The sequence below is a fragment of the Thunnus maccoyii genome, chromosome 14 (assembly GCF_910596095.1).
Source record: "Thunnus maccoyii chromosome 14, fThuMac1.1, whole genome shotgun sequence".
Classification (NCBI taxonomy): domain Eukaryota; kingdom Metazoa; phylum Chordata; class Actinopteri; order Scombriformes; family Scombridae; genus Thunnus; species Thunnus maccoyii.
The window spans coordinates 10,769,378-10,792,975 of record NC_056546.1 but is presented as its reverse complement, the minus strand read 5'-3'; the positions used below and the strand labels follow the sequence as shown (position 1 = coordinate 10,792,975).

The following is a 23,598-nucleotide window of genomic DNA, read 5'->3' as shown; positions in this document are numbered from 1 at the left end:
AAATTTCACCTTGTTCTCTAGGAAATTATAAGGCCATTTTTCATTATTTTCTAACATTTTATAGGCAAAATGATTAATTGATGTACTAAGAATATAATCAGCACATTACTCAATAATGAAAATAAACGTTAGTTGGGTTCAGCCTGACTTATTTGGAATCTATGGAAACATTGTGGTGTATTATTTAAAACTGTTGTGAGGTTTTGTGCGTTTAAATTGATCTTTTCTTGACAACACGAGTTTCTAGTGATGGACCAACAAGGTCTATTGGCTTTAACAGGTTAAATAATTTAAATGAAGCCTCGATTTATCTTGTCTCATAAACCCAGATTGCAGATATTCTTCATTATATTTCAATATATATTCTTCAAGGTAGATTAACAAAGTTTAAGTTATTTATTCCCTCCACAGTTCGACTGTCACACACATATAACTAAGATGTGAACAATGAATGACGTTTGAATGGATCCACTTGTCACATACATATATGCCTATTGCCATATAAACATATATACACACACACACACTCTCACATATACAAATATATATTAATGTATACACAGTCATGTACATGCATATACACATTCACACAGTCTGTCTGTTGTTTTTACCTTGAATCTGTTTTAGCCACTCATTTGTTTGGGTATTTTAACCCGAATTTAAAAGCCTAACCAGGGACAGAGGGCTGCAAATCAGCTTCAGCCTGAGGCCCTTCATAGCTTTCATTACATGTTGCATAACATGTGGGCTAATGTAAGTCTATGTATACATGCATTCTATGTCGCAATACTTATCTCTACTGCCCATTTTAAATAAACAAACATATAAAAAGGTGTGAAAATGGTAATGATTTGAGCTTGGCCCCACAATGGAAATGGTACCCACAAACCTTCCAGCAACCTATTATTCAAGGAGAACCCAAGGCCAGGGTTATGAGTCCTAATTAGTAGTCACTAAAAAAAGTTTGTGACTGATTATTTTAATTTTCTCACATTTTTCCATTAACTGTACAATTTTATCTCCCTAGTCATGGCTTAAAGGCTGTTTCAAAGACCTCTCTGCACAACATGTTTGACTAGACCTATTCTCTGCCAAAAAGATGCTGGCTTTATGTTGGAAACCTCCACATACAGTTACAAAATCTCAATGGATAATCGGATATTGATATAATTAATATGGAGCTATCAGTGGCAAGAATGCATGGTGCTGTAGCTAGTACTATTTCAGCTATATTTTGTGTGTTGTGTTGTTGTTATTGTGGTTTGTTTGTATGTCTCCAAAGCAAAAGAGCAATAAAAAGTTGATCGAATAAAAGTTTTACAGCATTAAAAACATACAACATACAAAAATAATAAGAGTTAAAGTGAAAAAGCCTGAATAGAAAGACTTTTAGGCCTTTTTTTTTAAAGAGTCCAGGGTCTGTGCTGCCCTCAGATGGTTAGGAAGGCTGTTCCACACTGCCAGGAACATAATTCTGAGAAATGCTAAATCCCTTTAAAAAAAAAAAAAAAAAAAAAAAAAATCACCTAAAAACTGTAAATTAAGTCTAAAAAAAAATATATGTGGAATTCGTGTGTATTTGTTGTTCTCCCATTCACAAAACAATACTGAGTCCCGGAATTCAAACTAATTTTTCAAACAAATTAAATAACTGTTAAAGTATTTAAAAGACATGATAGTTAAATGCCGTTTTGCATCTGTTTGAGTTATTCAAAAAATGAAAACACTTCAGCCCCGCCGCTGCAGCAGCCTGGGGGCAGCATGAACTTCAGCAGGCAGCGCGAGGAGAAAAAAAGCTTCTTTGACGTCAGCCACGTTAGTTTTCAGTAGTCCAAGATGGCGGAGGTGAGCGGGTTGAGGAGCAGAAATCACTTCGAGCCCAAATGCAAAAACAGAGTCGTTGACGAAGGTAAACCGCTGTTGATTCTGTCGAGTATATTTATGAAAGTGAGCAGATATGGTGTACGAAGCTGAGGAGGAGGGTTTTAATGTAAATTGTGTTTTGTTTCGGTCGTCTTTGTCAGGGGGGAAACTCTCGCTTTTCCGTTAGCCAGACGCCAGTGTTTTCAGTTAGGTGTCCTGCCAAATGTGGTACCGCCGCCACAATCTGTTTCCTCTTAAACATACTGCCAACACAGTCTAAACAGTATGAAAATGAGCTATATGGGCATATATTTTGTCAGTGTGTCAAAATGTGTTTTCGTTGGTGTAACTTTGGCTTCAAAAAGCTGCTGTGAAACTGATTCCCGACTGGTGTTACACCGTATTTGGTGACCCATGAGATTCTGTGACCTGCAGTATTCGAAGAAGTACACAGATCGTTTACTTAAGTAAAACTAACCTATCAATATCACAGTGTAAAAATACATTACAAGTAAAAATCCTGTATTTAAATACTTAAGTGAAAGTATAGAAATATTACCAGCTAAATTTACTTAAAGTACGAAAGTAAAAGTATTATTTGCGGAAAATCGGGGTGCGACTAATATATTAAAATACAGCTCATGCATTGACTCATCAGTATTAATGATGTACTTCGTTAAATTTATTTAATATATCAGATACTTTTATTTAAGTAAAAGATCTGGGTACTTCTTCCAACACTGCAGGTCACAGAATCTGATGGGTCACCAAATACGGTGTAACACCGGATACAAAATTCTCCCGCGGCACCTGTCGTCTCATTTGTCCGGGCCGTCACTCTCACCTGGCGGCTTATCTGTAAACCTGGCCGGGGTTGCACTGTCATCCTGTACGAGCTTCATCGTTTTCTGAACTGTCAAACACCAGCTTCCTGTAACTGGGTTTTCACTTACAAACAACACTTAACGTTAATCCAGTCATCCTACTAATGACTCGGATATTTTTAAAGGCCCTATTATTAGTCTGTTCGGTTTGCCAGCAGACTTATCCACGCAAATGCGAAGCTAATGTTATCCTCTACATAAATACACGTCTGTTTGTGCATTATACAGTCAGAAATATGCAGCCTTAGAAGTAAGAGACATATGCCTCTTTATAACAATATTCGTCAGATTTGTACTTGACCTGCTTTAACCTTGGGTCCCAGTCTCTTCAGTAAGGTGCCCATATGAACACTGAAACAGGTTTTCCTCGTTGTAATCATTCCTCCTGTTCATACTGGCGATTAAAACATCCTCTTCAAATGAGCTTTCAGTTTAAGTGATGGAGGACAAAATCCACAATGTGTCCACACAGTCATGTTGTGCAAAAAATGTATTTAAAAGTTTATCTGAAGCTTATATGAGGCTTCAGCAGTCTTAGTCATATCAAGTGGATATCTGCCACATTTACTTCTTTTTAGCATCAAATTCTCTCTTTGTGTTTTCCTGTTGAGCTGCAGTGGAAGTATAGTAACAAAAAGAGGGACTTTGGCACTAAAAAGACTGTAACATTGAAAGATATCTGCTTGATTTGACTTATTTGGACAGCTGAAGCTTCATATTAGCTTCAGATAAACTTTTAAATACATTTTTGCAAAGAAGGAGGCTTGTGGATTTTGGTCCCCATCACTTGCATCAAGTGCATTAGAAGGTATCTTCTAATGGTCGGTATGAACAGGAGGAAAACCTATTTCAATATTTATTTTGGCACCTGACTATAGTTTTAAGGCAGACTTGAAAAATTGTGAACCCGTCCTTTAATATTGGATATGACAGATAGCCTTAAGTTACAAATAGGGGTGACAAAATGTATTCTCATAACAATCCCAATTCTTATCTTCTGTGATTCTGAATTGATTCACAAATGTCAAAAATCGATTTTCTAAATGTTAGTTAAAGGACCAATTTCAAAAATAATTGCACATTTCTGCTACACAGGTGACCTTGTGTAAAGAAACCATCATATTCAAAGTGGTGTATTTTTAATAACATGATGTTGACGGAACAGAAAAGGCAGAACTTAACCGCGAGTGCAGTGCAGCACCCAGACAGTCTACAGGGCGCACACGCTAGAGTTATCTCGTAGTTCATCCTCGAACAAGGCAGCAGTATGATTTGATTTAATGACTAAATAATTACCTTTGCAAGACGAACGTGAAGTATATTGTGAACTTTCTACGCTGTCACTCAGAGACTAATATTAGCAGAGCGGAGCAGCAAACTCCAGCAGCAACAAACGAGACCAGCTGAGCAACACACACTGCAGCATTAAACGGCTTAAACCAACTCTGAGGTGAAGAAAGTAACTCGATGCTCAGTCTGTTTCACCTCAAAAGCTCTGCCGATGACTTTCCCCGGAGCTAACGGTGCAGCAGAGAGGCTGCTCTCCGCTGCTTGAGACATGATGCTAATAACAACACAGCGGAGCACTCTGCCTCCCAGAGTTTGTCATTCTCATACAGGCAGGAGACGCTTTCAATAAGTAAGATGCTTTCAATTTAATGAATGCAGTTAACTTTTTAAAATAAAAAGGTTGCGGACCACTTATCGTATCTGCCAGTTGTTTCATATTGTATTTCAGTGGAATAAGGACACTAGTGAATGGTTTGTCACACAGCATGCTGGAGCAAGAGACTGAAAATAGAGCTGCCTTTTCTATTCATTCAATCAAATCAGACACCCAAGAATCGGAATCAAATCGTGAGATTTCCAAAGATTCACAGCACTAGTTACAAATGTGGAGTAATTTCTGTGTTCCCAAGCTTTGCAGTGTAAAAGTAATAAGTAGGGCTGCAACTGTTATTTTAATTATCGATTAATCTGTCCATCATTTTTTTTGATGAATCGATCAGTTGTTTTGTCTATAAAATGGTGAAAAATCTCAATGATCGTTTCTTAAAGCCCAATGCAACCTAAATGTCTTGTTTTGTCCACAACCCAAAGATAAAATATTAACATCTAGGAAGGCAATTGTGGCGTTTTCCTTAAAAATGACTGAAAATGATTAATTGATTATCAAAAGCTAATTGTTGCGGCTCTGCTGATAACTATTACTGTTGTCAGGGTTCTTAGGGTTTAAGGTTAAGGTTGTTTTTCAAGAGATGGATTCATTCAGGATCCATCTTTCCATCTGTGACTCATCAGTGCTCTCCTTAAATTCGATTTAAAGCAGTGTTTTTTGTGATAGCTGCTTTGGAAAGTGAGGGAAATGAGGCACCTTGTTTATCCAAAAAAAAAATCTAATATCCTTTTAGCCTTCCAATATGACAGAGGAAAACTAATTTACTCCTGCACACACATGGTCGAGTCTGTTATTGTTAGACTTCTCTAAACTGTCGAGGCTGGTAAGCAAATAGTAAATAGTCTCAAGGCCTCATCTCTGAGAGATATGGTCAGGAGTCCCTTATCATGATAACCTTTATGTCTACTTTCATACAGACCCGCTGACTCTGTGGCAACAACATTCACTAACTGGAGCTGCTCTTATTCTGCACTTTGTCCTCGGAGCACAGACTCACGATTGCTCTGCTTGCTGCAATTGAACATTTGCCCTCTCTTGTGTTCAGAGAGGCCAAGTCTGATTGTCCTTTGGTGCTGGTGTGCAGGGAAGTCAGTGTACCTGCATCCTAATAGGCCACAGTGGATTCCTCGCTTTCTTTGATGAACACAGACTGGTTTGAAACAGAAAAAAGCACACAGAGCCTTGTTGGATATTTGTACAAGTTGCTTTTAACTCAAAACACAGTTGAAATTGTGTGAAAGTGTTTGATTGAGATGAGTCTCTAACAACCACAACAGAAAACAGCCATCCACAGAATAACTTCGCCAAGTTCAACCCAACAAGAAAATGAAAAGCTGGTTTGTGCTAGACACAAACGGAGTATCAATCACTTGAGTATCGGTCCATAAATCAACTCAACAAGCCTATAACGTGACAAAACAAGCTCCGCGTGTCTACTGGTGTGGCAGAGAGTGAGAGAGGAGTTAATGATGCAATAAGTTACAACCATAATATATTTGGTGGTAATAATTACATAGACTATCGCTGCCATTTAGTCCAGTAAAAAACAGTTTGTTTTGAATCTAGTTCACACTGCATGCAAATATCATTTTTCTCTGTCACTTGATATATGCTTCTTGGAAGTTTTGTGGTGAAAAATCTGCCAAATGTAGCTGTAATAATCCTGCACCGTTCAACGCTTCAGAGGTCAGGAGGTCGTCTTCTGTCACCACTAATTAGACTAATGACTGTCGATCACACGTCAAAGAAGACGCCAAGGTGAAAGTGTGATCCCTATTTGGACTGTTTTTTTATCTCGTTTGACAAAACGGAGCCCAACGGGCTTAAACCGCAGCATCTGAACAAGGAAGTAAAGATAGTAAAATTTAGGTAAAGAAACAACATAGGAGCAATTAACAATCATAGATGACATCTCTAAGAGCTGACGGCAAGACAAGCTACATATTAACTAAGCTACATATTCACAATTTAGAGTCTCTTTTTAAAATGCATGACCTGGCTGCAACATGGCTAGAAGAGGGTGTTGAAACCCTGCTCGAGAAGCGTTGGCATCGATCCTCAGTGTTGCAACAATAGAGAGGAGATTTTTGCATGAACTTTCCCTACTTACTAAATGCTTAAACCAGCAATATATTCTCTGGCAATGAAAATGTCATAATCAAGATGGCATCATAAAATATTTCACATAATGTTGCTTGCAGAATATTTGTTACTAACTGTAGTGTATTTTCCTTGCGAAACACTTTTACATGGATCTATTCAACTGTACTCCCAAAGATTTGCCAGTATCTTCAGGCTTACAGTCTCTTTTAAGAGCAATGGAAACGCCTCTTTCAACTATGAAACCTCCAATGTTTAGACAGCTGGTTAAATTAAGTGGATCACGGCCTTATCAAAGTTTGCCTCTGACATAGTGCAGGAGTCCAGGGACAGGGAGAGCCGATTTGGGAGACCGTGTTGAGATGTAGGATAACTTGCGTAGACACTAATTCTTTCCAGGCGTAGTTAAAGATAGACCCCCATCAGAACTGGAGGGATGCAAGACTGAATAGACTTTGTGTGTTTATGTGCTTTATGCTTTTCTTGCGTGATTTACTGTACAGACCCATCCCTTGGTGACCTTATTAAAGTTTGTGTGTCTGTATGGGCAGGAAAATGTGTAGGCAAGTTCACATCTGCTCAGTGAGATAAGAAGTAAGCTAATTTTAGTTCTGCCCTCGTTTTCTGCAAGCCAAGGAGTAGGACAGTACATTAGCCACTTTTATCATGATATGCGAGTATAGTAGTGAGTGCACATACCAGCAAAGCTAATGTTTTTTTTTTTTCACTGGCTGTTTTGCAGTTGGCGTCCTCGCATGCTTATTGTGTTTTGTGTTTCTCTCGCACACATTCTGCAGCGATACAGACTCCTGCAGTCCCAGCAGAATAGTGTCTTTGTGTAGATCCCCCTCTGTGGCTGCAGTCTGTGTGCCACTTCATCGTGCTGAGTGCTGCTCTGGACTTGATGGGAGCCTGCACTGCCACAGACTGTGCAGAGCTAATTTGTGTGCTGAGCAGATTACTGTAACTGCCCCTGTGCTTGCAGCAGCTCCTCAAACACTAGCAAGGCAATGCTGCTGCTGCTGCACTTTGGGAATTTGCAGCACCTCCAGTTTGATCTATGGATGTCCCATTTATAGTTTTCCCTTTTTTTTTTTTTTTAAGCAAGAATGTTACCTAATATCTTCACAACTGCCCTCCCACACCGTGAAATGGCCTCAGACTTTCTTCGAGTCCAGCATTTTTTCACATAGAAGCCCACATTTTCATCTGTTTGACCAAGTGCATGACTTTTTATGTGAGATTTCAAGCAACACAACAAACCATTACACAAAAGATCTTTGCTTTTATCTTGATAGTAATGTTTTTATAACTTGTTAATCATCCGATTTGTTGTTTTTTTTCACCCTCATGTCACTGGTTCCTTGACTTAACCAGCAGATTGACCCAGAGAGTTGATTTTTTCCAGTAGAAAACCAGTTTTTCAGTAGTAATGCACATGTGAAATTTGGTGCCTGTGCCATGCATGGAGAATAAGATTGTAATGAACTTGTTTGTGTAGCATAAACTGGCGTCTTCGTCCCGTGTCAGACACACAGGTGGTGTATCAGCATCCAGCTGTCGAGGCACAATACTGTGCTTGTTTTAGAGGAGGTGTTCTGTTTCACCGCTGTTGTCGCTCTCACAGTCAAGCAGAAACTTGGGAGACATTTGGTCTTGAAGTGTTAACCAGCAGATTCAGAGCTGAATTTAAAAACAACAAAATTACTAACATTAACAACAAACTGGTCCGAATTCGTTTCCGTTGTGGTTTGTGGTCTCTAACTGGCTGCTTCTGGGGGATGAAACATGTCCACTCTTAAGTTCAGGTGGCTAATGTCGGCCAAACATCTGGACTTAACTTCTGTTACTTTATTGTCACTGATATACAGGTCTTCTGATTATCAGGAGCATGGCAGCCAAATCTGAAGGGATGGCTCCCGCTGGTTCACTGAAACCTGATTTGAATGCGCTTTATGACACTCAGGTGCTACAAATTACTACAGATGAATGGCTAATCACTTTAAATGTTTGAATGAGCCATGTTTGATAATTGTCGTTCTACCTGTTCAGTGGACTTGTGTGTATGGCTGAGGGATTGCCAGTTCCAGTGTGTAGTTAACTACAGGGAGTGTCATCTTCATCCTGCTCTAGTGGTGTTTATATCTGTAAAAGAAGGTGAAAAAATGTTCCCTTCTGGCTGGAAATGGTAGAACAAGGGTAAAATGTGATATGTAAGAGGTAAAGCAGCTTTTATCAAGCGGCTTAGTATGTGAATAACACTTCAGAGGTCTAAAAACTAAGAACATCTTTAGAAATAAAAGGTGAACAATTCCTATAAAATTAAAGATGATTACTTTTGCCTTTTTTTTTTTTTTTTTTTTTTTAAATATTTCAGTATTAGAAATACAGTTTTGTCACCTACCAAGACAAGATACTCATCTGTGTGGATTACAGTTTGTACACTTTCAGCACATTTGCTTATACAGCAGCTTTGGTGGCGTGATGGGAAGGAAGGAATCTTGCTGTTTTAGAGGGAACATGTGCTTTAGATTTAAGGGAAAGACTCTCACAGAAACATCAAAATGTGACAATGCTGTCCTCGTAACTTCTGTTTCTCGTGTCCTTTTTGCCGGCCCTTTGTGATTTTCAGCACAAGGCTATTTTCGAGCTTGACCTAGATGGGTAGACCAGAGTGGATAACAGTATTTAGCCCAGCACAGAGTGCTGGAAAGATTCCCATCTACAATTTGACCCATATAGGGCATTTTAACTTTCTCTTTAACTTCTCAGAGCAGTAGTCAGTCTCTCAGGTAAACACACTTATTACAGTGAAACCTTTTCCTTAGAAAAGGGATTTTATGTCCACAAAACCCCGTCTCCACATTCTTCTCACTTTACACCCCCTTTGTCTGCACACTAACATTCAGTATGATGTTATCTAACCAGTGTCATTTTATCTTCCTCTCTCTACTTTGTCCTATTATCAGAAGGCTTGAGTGGAGTAGAAGATGTCCCTATTTATCGGCATAAGCAGAGGTCTCCTGTAGTCAGGCCTGAAGACCTGGATGATGAATTGCTTCCCAGGACCATGGCCTCAAACCTGGGAGAAGGTGCCAGCCTCACCCTCTCACCAGATGAAGAGATTCTGGATGAAGAGGTGAAGTGTTTCCTATTGACAAGCATATAATCCATATCTAACTAAGATTTGATAGACTTGTTTCCCTTTCTTCTTTCACCACTCGGCATTCTGTCTATCTAGAATTTTTTTTTTTTTTTTTTTTTTTACTGTACTTTTATGGAAGGGAATAATTAAGAATTGGCAGTCCAAATAAATGTTCTCTGTTTACCATCAGTTTTTGTTCATTTTCATTATCAATCAATCTGCCAATTATCTTCTCGATTTGTCTATAAAATGTCAGAAAATATAAAAAATGCCCTCAATGGTTTATCAGAGTCCAAGGTAACGTACTCTTACATGGCAAAGAAAAGTAGAAACTCTTCATATTGATGGAGCTGAAATTAAAGACATGTTTGTCTTTTTTTTCCTTGAAAAGTGACTAAAATGATTAATCCTTTATCAAAATAGTTGGCGATTGATTTCAATCAATTGACTAATCGTTGTATCTCTAAATCTGACACTTACTTTCTTGATTAATTGATTAGTCGTTTGGTCAATAAAACATCAGAAAATGGTGAAAATGAACATTGTAATTTCTCAGAGCTGAAGGTGATGTCCTCAAATATCTCATTTTGTCCGAAAAACAATCCAAAACTCAAAGATATTGATTTACTATAATGTAAGGCAGGAAAAAGCAGCATAATCTTCATGATTAGTGGATTAATCAACTAATTGTTAAAGCTTTAATGACAATAATGATCATATAAATCCTGAAGACAGAATGGGGGGGAAAAAAGAGTCTGTTTTTCCTCCTGATGTTTGTTTTGATGATCTCAGCCCTATAATTCAGTACTCTGTGTCCTCCATGAAACCTTCCTCATCAGCGGCGTAATCACTTGAACCCCTCTCAATGCCACAGAAAGCCTTGATTGATTGCAAACTCATGTCCTCAGGCTGCAGTAGAGGAAGAAAAGGCCAGACCCATCCAGATCGTCCTGGCCAATGAGGATGAGCACAGCTTTGAGCTGGATGCCGCGGCGCTGGAGAAGATCCTGCTGCAGGAACACGTGAAGGACCTGAATGTGGTGGTTGTGTCTGTGGCCGGGGCCTTCCGCAAGGGCAAGTCCTTCCTGCTGGACTTCATGCTGCGCTACATGCACAATAAGGTGAGGTAAAGAACGTGCTGGTTTCATACTGTTTCTGAGGATTCATTTAAAAGACTTGACTGAATTATAAACAGTTCAAAATATCCTGCCAGGGTTGAATGTGAGTGCACCACCACCATGAACGATGTGGCAAGTCTGAAATGTAAACAGTCAAGTTAACTGATGCCAAAACATATTTTTCTGCAATTTTATACATGTCTCATGTCTGATATACAGGCTGGAACTGGAGGAGTGTGGTCCTACATTTTCACACTTTACAGTAGCCTATAGCTTGGACAGTGATGTGGTTAGTGGTTGTTTTTGAAATTAAATAGTTTTTATTTATTTTGTAAAATTGAGTCACACAATATTTCAAATTTACCAATATCTGATGACTGATATTTACATGGTCATTTTTCCATTATTCCAATGACCAATCCTACAGTTTTTCCAAGGAAATAAGCCAATGTAGAAAGATTTTGGGATAACATTTTAAACGTCTCTGCTCTTGCATTTGTTCCACAGCTAGTGGAGCATCCTTGCAATATTGATTGATTGATTGATTGATTCTGGTGAAGAATCCAGTTTTTACAAAGGCACAGATATTTAGATATTAACTCAATCAATTTTTAAACAGGTTAGCCGTTCTTACACGTAAATAAAACTGCTTACCGTGTCTAGAAAATGAAAATGCTCCTTAGTGCTCTTGTTTTTAATTAAATCATACATGTATCAAATATGTGCAACACATCAGGCATAATTTTAATATCAGTCTTGATACAATATCATATTTTTTAGCAAACATTGCCCAGTGCTGATCTCATTTCATGTTCTTGCACTGGCACACAGTTCTCAGTAAAATTTCAAATTCAACCCTGCAGCCCTGCTGATGGTTTGTTTATCTTTGTGCTACAGTAAGTAAACATATAAAAGCACATCTTTCCTCTGGGGCTTAATATGGTGTAATATTATTATATTATTCAGTCAGTAGAGATTATAAAAACAGAGAACAGGGCTAGATGAAGTAAAAAAGAAAAGTACCGCAGATGTGATCACAACCAGTACTGGCATGTGCACCACAATGTGACAAGCGAGGACAAGTGTTTCCTGTTAGGTTTCATACTGAGATACTTACTCGACCAGGTGAGTAAGACATCCAGTAAGGTGCATAAATAAGACTGGTTTTACTGGTGTCGGCCTTCTGGGAAGCTGAATTTTACCGTAATAAAGTTTTATAACGAGAGTTCTAAGCATTGAATTTGATTGATGTTTATAATAATAATGATAAAGGAGGTTGTGGAATAAGGTTAATCAGGGGTTTCAGTCTTATACACCTGCTTGATTACTGACTGTAAATATGAATAATACTCACACTCATAACACATTCAGGCACATGTCCATCCAACAACTGTGCGACTTGCTCCGACACAAGTATCAACAACTAGTCCTTGAGACCTTGTAGCAGCAGCTGGACACGCAGAAGCAGCCAGGATCACCTTACACTCACTCACACACACATACAAACACACACACACACACACACACACAGAACAGGAAAGATGGAGGAATGTTATGACTCTGTCTCACAGCTGTTTGGCAACATGAAAACGGGCATTCATGCAATGCAAGCCTGTCTGGATCCACACACGTTGTCATTTTTCCTGAACACTGATGTTTGTTCATGTCGTCGTTCTTTATTGAATTACATACAACAGTTAATGTTACTAACAGGTTTGCACAGCTTTCTCAGTTACGTGTTTATTTTTGGAGGGTGACTGTAGGTATTTGTTGTTATCAAATCGCAGATTATTATCATTGTGTGTCATAAGATCATGATCAGGCATGCAGCAGAGACGCACCATCATAATGTTGTCACCAGGAATCAGTGTTGTTGCATACTTAGACTTGCAAACTAGTTATTTGGTTTTGAGGCTTGTTTTTACATTTCCTGTTTGTGGTCTTCTCACTTGTCAACCAGAAATACAAAATCACAATGTTTTGCTTTTACTTTCTCTTTGTTGTGTTTGAATCATAACTTAATATACTTTTTGTGACCGGGGGCATAATGATCAGTCAAACATCATTAAATCCTTTGCCATGAAGTGGTATTTTTTTGTGCTGGAGCTTCAGTGTTCACTTGTTAGTCTTGTTACTGTGGGAGCCATGTTTTATTCAGTGTTTATATCATGTAAAACATGAAGACGATGGTGTAACTTGTGCTGTGTGTGATGTTCCCATGCCCTGTGAGAGATTAGATCGGTAAACAAGAACTCGCTCACCTCTGCTGAGACCTAATATTCATCCAGTTGCTCTCTCAGTCAACATGGTACTGGGCAGGCAGATGACAGGTTAGTTACATAAGGCTCGCCAAAGTTTGACCTGATGATGCTGTTGGATTAAAAGCTAAGGGGTAACCCAAATCAATACTTTTATCCCTGTTAGAAGGGTCAAATCTGGGCAGATCACAAAATATTTTGGTCACAGAAAAACTCTTTTCTCTGGGGGTAATTTTCACCACAAATACCTGATAAAAACAGTTTCTTGTTGAAGCGCTAATCTGAGCTAAATGCTGATGGACTAAAGTCCATTGACCTGCAACTCCTCCCTCTTTCTCTCGTACCATTATCTCTCCACCTCCTCTGCACAGTCTCCATCTCTTCTTCCCCTCACACTTAATCCCTCATCTGTCCTCTCAATCTATCGGAACTAAACCTGCGTTTCAACTGGAGGGAGCAGGTACTAAATTTAGTTGCAGGTGCTTAAAAAAGTCCAAACGTACAGGAACTTGAGGGGCAAGGGCGCAGGGCTGACCTTCACTGATCAAACACAGACACCGCAGCTGCTTCACCTTGTGTACTGCTTACTTCATAAAACAAGTACTCTAGTATCAGTAATAGGACAAGGGGTGGACATTTCTTGTTGTTCATAAACATTAAAAGCAAAGTGAGGCCTGCTGTCTGCTTCCTGACTTGTCTTTAAAAAGAGCGAGAGAAAAAGAGCCTGACCCGAACCCACTGAGAGCCTGGAGAGACCAAGAGTGAATGAGGGAAATAAAACTTTATTTTCTGATTGTTGCACACCGGTTGCGTTTTAAAGCAGTAATAAATTACCATCAAAACTCACCAAATGGTTTTCTGTGGAGACAGGTGCTCTGGAGTTTTCAGTCTCCTTTACTTCCTCTACATTTCTTCTTTTCAGTCGTCCGTTACATTTATGTCAAACATCAGTCACACAGCAGTAAAGAACAGGATGACTGTTATTTCCTCCAGTGTGGAAACTTGTTCTTCAGATGCATTTGGAATACAAAATGCTCATGTTTCTCTGATTCCTCTCCTCTTGCCCCCTCCTCCTTCCCTCTGCAGGAGAGCGAGTCATGGATAGGAGGTGATGATGAGCCCCTGACAGGGTTCACCTGGAGAGGAGGCTGCGAGAGGGAGACCACAGGAATCCAGATCTGGAGCGAAGTCTTTGTGGTCGACAAGCCCGACGGCAGCAAGGTAGACTCTTTAGTAAAGTCAGGGGCTTCATGAGAAAATGTAGGTAAAGTTTTCACACACTCACTTAGACTCATCCCAACAGGTTGCTGTACTCCTTGTTGACACCCAGGGAGCGTTTGACAGCCAGTCCACCATAAAGGACTGTGCTACTGTGTTTGCCCTCAGCACAATGACCAGCTCTGTGCAGGTGAGACTTAAAACATACACACACTGTCAAGGTCGAATATATGCTGCTGCTTTGTTCTCTTAAACAACACATCAACATTTCTGTCTCATCTTTGTTTTCAGGTGTACAATCTCTCCCAGAACATACAGGAGGACGACCTGCAGCATCTGCAGGTTTTTTATTATTTATTTTTCCTCTCAAAGAAAAAGTAGCACCAACGTTTCTTACAGTATCTCAGTTTGTGTTTTCTGATTATAATTGTTTTTTTTTTTTTCTTTTGTTTAGCTTTTCACAGAGTATGGACGGCTCGCAATGGAAGAGATCTACCTGAAACCTTTCCAGGTGCTTGTACATACATGTAATGGGGACATATAGGTCTTAATTAATACATACCATTGAATATGCAGTTTGTCCATTAAAGCTACCTGTTCAATTAAATATGTGGCTGCACAGCAAGTTGACAGGAAATGTACAGATAAGTAAAAATCACCTTAATTTTGTTCCCTTAAATCATGATTGACTGAGCTGTTGTCTCTGTGCTGTTGGTTGTGTGTTTCAGTCCCTGATGTTCCTGATTCGGGACTGGAGTTATCCTTATGAACACAACTACGGCCTTCAAGGAGGCAACTCCTTCCTGGAGAAAAGACTACAGGTGAGAATCATTTTTAAAATCAAAGTTGTACATTTGTATTGCGATGATGCCTGCTTAAATGAAAAGGAAACATTTTTCTACCCAGAAATCTCTAATAATTGTAGAAAATATTTATGCAGCAGGTACCAATTACTGTCCCTGTCAAACCCACCACACCTCATGTGTAGAAAAGCAAAAACAATCGGGTGTGTCAAGTTTGTTTAGCAGGACGTGTTTGTACACATTCACACGCTAGTCAATGACAAAGACTTGAACACATTTTCACGGTGTCAGTATGTTGTTCTCTTCCCCTAAAACAGGTGAAACAGAACCAACACGAAGAATTGCAGAACGTAAGGAAGCACATCCACTCCTGCTTCTCCAACATCGGCTGCTTCCTGCTGCCACATCCTGGCCTCAAGGTGGCAACCAACCCGTACTTTGACGGCAGGCTTAAAGGTGTGAGAACAGAAACATGCGCATGTGCTGAGCATGAGCATGAAGAGTGATCACTGAAGTAAGTTGGGACAGAAACGTCACGCTCCAGAGGACAATCAGGGTGTGTATTTTTGTTTCAGACATCGATGGAGATTTTAAGCAGCAGCTGGCCAAGCTGGTGCCTCTCCTACTCGCCCCAGAGCGACTGGTAGAGAAGGAGATCGGAGGCAACAAGGTCACCTGCAGAGATCTCCTGGAGTACTTCAAGGTGCGGCCCAGTGGCTTTCACGATGATATGTCACAAGTTGATAAACATAAAGCCTCAAATTATACTGGAGCAACTGGTGTTAACAACTATTTTTGGATTGTCGGATAAGAGGAAAATGAAAATCTCAACACTGAAGTAAAGATTTAATGTACAACCAGTGAAACTGGTTTCAAACAGGGTTCAATCAAAGTTTGATTTTCTGCTCAGTTCAACCCAGAGGCAACAAATGGAAGTAACACATTTTCTCAATTAAAATAACACATTATGTTTACTGTTCTTTATAAACATAATGGCAATAGAAATGTGTCTTGCCAGGTTGTTAATTTCTTGTGTTTACTGCCAGAATATTGTACAGGAAACACTGGTGCAGTTTTGTGTATTATTCTACATCTCTGCAGGCTTACATAAAGATCTACCAAGGCGAGGAACTGCCGCACCCAAAGTCCATGCTGCAGGTTAGTTACTGTCTTTAAACTGGTGGATCATTAAAGGTTTTGGTCGTTATTCCTCCTCTCTTGTGCTCTACTGGTCATAAAGATCAGCAGCTGTCTTGAATCTTGTTATTGTTTCCTATTTCTCAGGCGACAGCAGAAGCCAACAACCTGACTGCTGTGGCAGGAGCCAAAGACATGTACAGCAAGAGCATGGAGATGGTAAGGATGTGTTTTTACTCACCTTTCAGTCACAATCAATAAGTAAAGGCACCAAACTCCAGAGAGCATCAGCTGTCCTGAAAGGCCAGCAGGGTGCAGTAATGGATTAATTATGTTTTTTTTACTAGAAGGCAACAGCACAGAGTAGTTCAGCCGTTTAGCTAACAAAACATCCTGAAACTGGGTTTCACTCAATTAAATTAAAGACTTTTTAAGATATTTATAGTAACACATAAAATTCAATTTATTATTCATAGTCATACAAATAAATGAATGATGGAAAACCAGAAGGCTTACAATTATTTATTAAGAAGAGGAATTTGACATTTATATCACATTTTTGTCAGTACTTCCCAGCTGTATGTAACAATAATTCCTATTAATGTAATTAATCAAGTAACATGTTCTGGACACATTAAGTGTAAGAAAATTGATGGATGGATTAACCAATTACAAAATATGTTTTTGCTAGAAACTATTCAAGACCTTTTGTAAATGAAATTTAAGACTTTTTATACCTTCTTAGTCTTTATTTTTTGAGGGAACTGGATTCAGCGCTTTTAAAGACCTACAGATATCCTGTGAAAATTAGGGCGTAATGAATATTTAATTGATTATCTTGCCTTTTGTGTTGTGTTTTTTGTTGATTTCATCAGTAGGAAGGCACACTCACACTTTCTTCTGTCTTTCCTTCTCAGATCTGCGGAGGGGACAAGCCATACATCGCCCCGACTGACCTGGAGCGCTGCCACGAGGAGTTTCGTGAGCACTCGGTGCGTTACTTCCGCTCCGTGAAGAAAATGGGCGGCGACGAGTTCTGCCAGCGCTACCAGAACCAGCTGGAGTCCGAGCTGGACGAGACCTACACCAACTTCTCTAAGCACAACGACGGGAAGAACATCTTCTATGCAGCCCGTACACCCGCCACACTCTTTGCGGTCATGTTCGTCACCTACATTGTGTCTGGGGTGACGGGATTCATCGGTCTGAGCACCTTAGCGGTGCTTGCTAACCTGGTCATGGGCGTGGCGCTGCTCTCGCTGTGCGCCTGGGCATATGTCAAGTATTCTGGAGAGTTTCGTGAGCTGGGATCGTTGATAGATCTGGTGGCCGATACACTCTGGGAACAGGTGGGTTGTCAAGATGAGAGGAGCTGTGTGTGTGTTTGTTTGTTTGTTAAAGGAATAGTTTGATCTTTTGGGAAATACATTTATGGAACTTTTTACATTTTGGTTTTAGCAGGGATACAACAAACAAGATATAACGTGTTAATTAGTGACTTTTAGAGGTGCTGGTAGTCAGACTAACTGGTCTGTTCCCAGTTTTTGTGCTAAACTAAGTTAACCATCTTCTGATTGTTGCTTCATATTAAATGGACAGACATGAGAGTGGTATCGATCTTATTCATCTCTCAAAAAAGCAAATAAGTATCTCCTAAAATGTCAAACTATTCCTTTAAATGAATGTAGAAGGTGAGAACTGAGATTTTATGGCAGGAAATTGGTTATTTTTAAGGATTGGTATTATTTTTTGGGGATTGGTTTATGGGTAACAGTTATCACTTTATAAGGCTAATTAGTTTATTATTACAACATTTAGGTATTTAAATAGTTAATCTCATATTGTTTTAATGTTTAATCTAATTGGAAGTTGATTAGATTTGGATGAGGTAATTTAATTTAGGTAATTTCCCACAACAGAAGTTTACTTACATCTATTTCTTACACATGTTTAGAGTTTAGAGTATATTGCTTGGATTTGAAAGTCTCTACAGTTATAAGTATGTTTCTGTGTTTGTATGTTGCAGCTGTAAGAAGTGTTTTTGTGATAAAGATGTGTTAAAATAGAGTTAAGTTTATGAAAATTATGGGAATATTTTTAAAATATGTTAAGACACTTATGCTTTGAAGTGACTGGTTTTCCTCAAGGTGTGTGTGTGTGTGTTTTCCACTTCATCTGGCACTGGTTTCTGTTCTACTTTCCTGTAATAGTTCATTTTACCAGAACTCCACTTCATTCCTCGTCATCTCCTGCCCGTTAAGATTTTTGAAACAATGAGTTCCCTCCTATTTTTTATTTTTTATTTTTTTTATTTCCCTCTTTCCAGTATATCATGCCGTTCTGGTTTTGTTTTTGCTGTCATTTCTTCAGAAGAAAGGATCATTGTTTTAGTCATCAGCTTTTCACCTTTCAGCATATCCTCCACGCCGCAGCACCGTCAGCACCACCTTTGTATTTGCTCTCTTCTCAGCCTGTTGACCTGCAGATTGTTATCAAGTTTATAAAAGTCAGACATTGTTAAACATCAAGGCAGGAAGCAGTGTGTTTTGTTGCGTTTCACTAGAAAATTCATCCCTCGTGTCTCCTCTGACGACTTCCTCCTCCCTGCTTTTGTCTTCCTCCCTCCCTCCCCTGCTTTACAGAGGACGGTCAGAAAGGTGAGAAGTGTCGGTTCACTTTTTCTTTTTTGCCTTCTGTGCTCAAAATCCTGCAAGATTTCTATCTTTTTACTTTCTCCTCCACCTCAGCCACCCCGCTACCTTGTATTTGTATGGTGCTATATTTTCTTTCCTCCTTTCTTCCTTATTTTATCCTTTTTTTTCTCCCCGTAAAACATCTGGATCTTTGTTTCCTCCTCTGCTCCAGTGTCTGTCTCTCCGTCTGTCTGTCGTCTTCTTTGTTTAACTCTCCCGTTCCTCCCTGCTCTCCTCTTAGGTGTTTTCCAAACTCTTGGAGCCCGTCAGGAGCCGCCTGGCGTGGCCCGCCTCTCTCCTCCCTTCACTCCCATCAGGAGCCACACTGGGACTCAGAGCTCTGACTCCTCTCAACAACAACTACAAGAAGAACTAACTAGCTGCTGGTTCACTGGCTGACTGTTAAACTTACCTCCTCATATTGAAACTTCTGCAGTTTGCTGGCTTCTTTATTGTTTATTTTTCAGTCCTATGGTGCTGGATTCTTATATTTTAACCCCAGGGTCCCTCAGTGTGGACACAGAACATCGGCAGGCCGGGCCCATCTCAGGATCTCACAGACATGAAGCCTGCCCAGACGGTTTTTAATCATCTTATTCTGATGAATGTGGAAAGTGTGACTGTTTTCTCTTTTTCTTTGATGGTATTTTGAGTTGAAGAGGTTTTGTTAAGTTATGAGTCTTAAGTTCGAGAGGATTGGGATGTGTTTCTGTGGTCGGCATGTTGAGACTACATCCTCTTTTGGTTCCTTTTTATTTTACCTTAAACATTTTTCTTCCCCATAACCTTCTTTCTTTCAGTTTCTTTGTCCCCTTTTATAAACTCTTTGTAGACGATTTAACTTGATTTGTTCTCACGCAGAATCTCTTCCTCTCCTCTCCTGCAGGTTTTGAAGCCACTAACTGAACAATATATGGAAGACAACGTCAGACAGACGGTGGTTAACTCGCTCAAAGCCAGCTTGACAGAACAGGGCTCGCAGCACACCAAGTTAAAGACTCACTGACGCTCCTCTTCCTCCTCCTCCTCCTCCTCCTCCTCATCTCCCCGTCATGTTCATCGCCCTCCTGCCCACTCGCTCAATGTGTTCAATCCTAGAACTGTGGAACTAGTTCAACACCAAAGCTGACCCTCTTTTCTTCCACCCCAAACACCCCTCATCATCACATGCTGCCCCCCCCTTCCTCCTTCTCTGTGATCTGTAGTGGACCTGTAGGCTCGCTGTCCGCCCTGCTCTTCATCGCCCCCCAGTGCCTCAGAGCAGAAACTGCACGTTCTCCAGAGGACCGAGCAGAGAAGCCGGCGTCGCCTCTTGCCAAAACAGCACCTTGAAGGACTGTTTTTCTTCTCCAGTGTGCCATGCTGCCATAGATGCATCTTGTGTTGTAATGCATACTGTAGGCTGACACACACACACACACACACACACACACATGCATATACTCACACCAGAGCACTTGTGATATCTGCAAGTCTGAAATCCAGCTGGTAGCTGACTGCACTCGCTTCAGAATTGAGCTGTAATTCAGGGATAACTGACACCGCTGTGGGCAGCTGTTTTCAACCGTGGATGCAAACTGAAACACTTTGTGTGCATTGAATCATCTTGTCTACAAGCGCTCGGTTCACTTTCTCTTCAGTTTATTATCGTTTCCTTTAAGCACAACTGACTAATCGACTCAGAAAACTAATTATGAGGTGATTATGTTCCTTTTTTTTATTTCAGTAAAATCAGGAAACAAATTTTATTGACGAAACTGAAGTGAAAGTAAATTGATCGCTCCTGTCATGGACCAGCTGGAAAAGGCTACTGTAACTACCTAACGGCCGACCCGGTCCCGGTGGGCTGATCGGTCTCCATCTTCAAATCTGAACTGAACTGACGCGTGCGGTTTCTCTCTTCTGACATACTAGTGGTTCACCTGCCTGCCTCCATTCATTCAGTTTTTCACACTAAATTCGGGAAGAGGTGTTTAACCAGGTAACATCTGTATAATCAAACTCTGGGCTCAGGTTGCTTCTAGACGAGACCCTCGTACGTCTGTCTGTCTTGTCTCCCTTTAATACTTTGTGATCCTGAAGAGAACTGTAAGGAGCCTCGAGCCTCTCAGCTGAATTTTTTTTTTTTTTTTTTTGGTCTGTTTTTATTTTAGAACTGACATGTTTTATCTGGCCTTCAGCGTTTCGTAGCGGACCTGCCAGTGTTTGGCCCTCTGCATGGTGTTAAGAGCTACTGTGTTGTAGCATGAAGCTAGCTAAGAGCTTTTAGATCCCAGCTATAGTCAGGTAACCAGAGAGGATCGTCATCATCTTGAACCATTTTTCCTCTTTCACCGCCTTTTTGATTAAAGCTGCATTAGTCCTGCGTTTCTTCAGGCATCTTTAGGACCTACAGGCTGTAAGTTTGATTATTGCTTCTGGGAGCTCTCAGACTCATTCACGGTTTTCATACCTGACTGTAACGATCAAACTGTTGCTTCGACTTAGAGATATTGATTTTTTTTTTTTTAGCTCAAACTTCTAATATCCATTTAAAGGAATTGTTTGATATTTTGGGAAATGCGCTTATCGGCTTTCTTGTCAAGAGTGAAACAAGAAGATACCATTCTAATATCTGTTAAAGCAGCCGGTTAGCTTAGCTTAGCATAACGACTGAAAGCAGATGGAAACAAGCTAAAGCTCACTTATTAACAGTTTTTATCTCGTTTGTTTAATTCATACACAAACCGAACTGTTAAACCGACAATTTGTTTTTATGGGGGGTTTAGTGCTGTAACTATTCCTTCCACAAATTGTTCTTACACTTAGATAATTAAACAAATGAGATGTAATTAATTAGTGAGATTTAGAGACGCCGGTAGGCAGATATTTGAAACTTTTGACAGAGGCAGGCTAGCTGTTTCCATCTGCTTCCGGTCTTTACGCTAAGCTAAGCTAAGCTAAGCTAAGCTAAGCTAACTGGCTGCTGGCTGAGACTTGAGATGGCATCCAGCTTTCCATTAACTCCCAGCAAGAAAGTTTGTATTTTCAAAATTGTCAAACTATTTCTCTAACTGACAAGAAATGATTCAGCCCTTATTAACCTTTTTTTTCCTTCTCCTGAGCTGGATAAATCAGATAAATCAGTGTCACTGGACCGTTGATCATCTTTTCAGCAAAAGAGATGTCAGTCGAGTCAAGTGACGAGTCGACAATAAAGTCTTATTTATCTGTCAGCTCGGGTTTTTTTCAACAGCAGGTTGATAAGATGTGATTTCTCCACAATAGGAACCAGATTTTAATGTCTTAGTTCAACTCTAACAGCTGCATCACTTCTGTCTGAGCTCTTTTGCATCAATTCCATCCACATTATTATTTCTCACCTCAAGCGCCAGTCTCGTACTGTACAGTCTCTCTTCTTCTTCTTCTTCTTCTTCTGTGTTCACATTACAAATCGGGCATGTATGTTGGATTAAATATTTAAATAAACTTTGTATACATTTTATAGTCAAATCAGTTGACAGTGGCTGTTTTTTTTTCTTCTTTTGATCAACTTAACAGTCTGTGGTTTGTTAAAGAAAGATAAGTTGCTGCTGTAGGGATTAAATTAGTTTTCTCCTGTTTGTGAGGATGTTCATAGAAAAACGGTGTGAATACTCTGATAGGAAAATCTCTGATTGTGTCGAGTGGGTCGGAGACAAATGTCTTGTCTGCCTTTTAAAGATATCTCTGGTAATTTATTTTTGAATAAAATGTTTACCTTAAGAATAAATCATCCGTACAATTCTTTTGCTCCCTTTTGTCTGTTTTTTTGTTTGTTTGTTTTTTTTGGAGACATAATTGCCTGAAGGAAAGTCTGGAACTATTAACCAAGAATAGATTTACTACACCCACATGTAACTGTGGTTAAAGCAACGCCTGCAATTAAATGTGTCTAAATGTTTGTAACCAAAACAAACAGTCCCAGACAGATCAGATTTATTTTAAAATTTCTGTCCAGGCTCAGGTGAAAAATGTTTGTAACTGGGCCAAACTCAGTCCTGCAATTTTAGATTCATTTTTTTAAAAAAAACATGTTGACAGAGGCGACAGTCTGTCTTAATCTTTGTGTCTTTGTTATGCTTCTGTTTCATGTTTCAAACAGGGCTTAATTCTTTATTTTGTACATATTTCGATTAATATTTCCAAGCTGAAACAATCAGTCAATCAAGCATTTAGTTGATTGACAGAAAAATTAATCAACTATTTCAATAAGCAATTGATCTTTTGAGTCATTTTTCAAGCCAAAATTTCAAACATTTCATGGTCCCAAATGAGGATTTGCTGCTTTTCTGTTGTATATAATTGAAACTGAATATTTGGGGGTATTAAAGTGTCTGTAGAACAAAACAAGACATCTTTTGGAAAGTGTGATTGGTATTTTTCACTATTTTTAAATGTTTTGTAGAGCAAAAAAAATAATCTGCAGAATAACCAATAATGGAAATAATTATTTGCAGCCTAAATATTTCTCAAATATCTATTTTTGCCTGAGAAAGACGTGTAGTTGATCAAAACGTTGCCAATACAAGTGAAAGAAGCTCTGATTCAGTGTGCAGTTACTGCCTGTATACAGCCATAATATCTCCCATATTATTGCTTTGCATGTTGTGTATTTGTGTTTAATGTTTTAATTAGTGCTTATAAATGTAGCATAATGATATCAGCTGTGATATTTTAAAC

General features: G+C 39.5%; 1 protein-coding gene across 2 annotated transcripts; it reads left to right on the top strand.

Moving 5' to 3' along the window:
* The first annotated feature begins 1,804 nt into the window (after positions 1–1,804).
* On the top strand, positions 1,805–22,662 carry atl2 (atlastin GTPase 2). 2 transcript variants are annotated; one of them, XM_042433581.1, is made up of 14 exons: positions 1,805–1,909; positions 9,498–9,664; positions 10,579–10,791; positions 14,133–14,267; positions 14,350–14,454; positions 14,556–14,606; positions 14,719–14,775; positions 14,993–15,085; positions 15,385–15,523; positions 15,643–15,770; positions 16,169–16,225; positions 16,352–16,423; positions 17,122–17,553; positions 19,784–22,662. In XM_042433581.1, the coding sequence occupies exons 1-14, from the start codon at positions 1,837–1,839 to the stop codon at positions 19,901–19,903; spliced, it is 1,842 nt and encodes a 613-aa protein (XP_042289515.1). In that variant the 5' UTR covers positions 1,805–1,836; the 3' UTR covers positions 19,904–22,662. The 2 variants fall into 2 exon arrangements, with proteins under 2 accessions (XP_042289515.1, XP_042289514.1); XM_042433580.1 differs by having other exon boundaries at positions 1,806–1,909; positions 9,495–9,664.
* The last annotated feature ends 936 nt before the right edge of the window (positions 22,663–23,598 follow it).

Bases quoted from the DNA above. Each gene is read 5' to 3' on its own strand.
- atl2 (XM_042433580.1), top strand. From the start codon at position 1,837: ATGGCGGAGGTGAGCGGGTTGAGGAGCAGAAATCACTTCGAGCCCAAA. The intron at 14,776-14,992 runs GTGCTTGTACAT...TGTGTGTTTCAG, and splicing joins TCTACCTGAAACCTTTCCAG to TCCCTGATGTTCCTGATTCG. The intron at 17,554-19,783 runs GTGGGTTGTCAA...CCTCTCCTGCAG, and splicing joins CCGATACACTCTGGGAACAG to GTTTTGAAGCCACTAACTGA.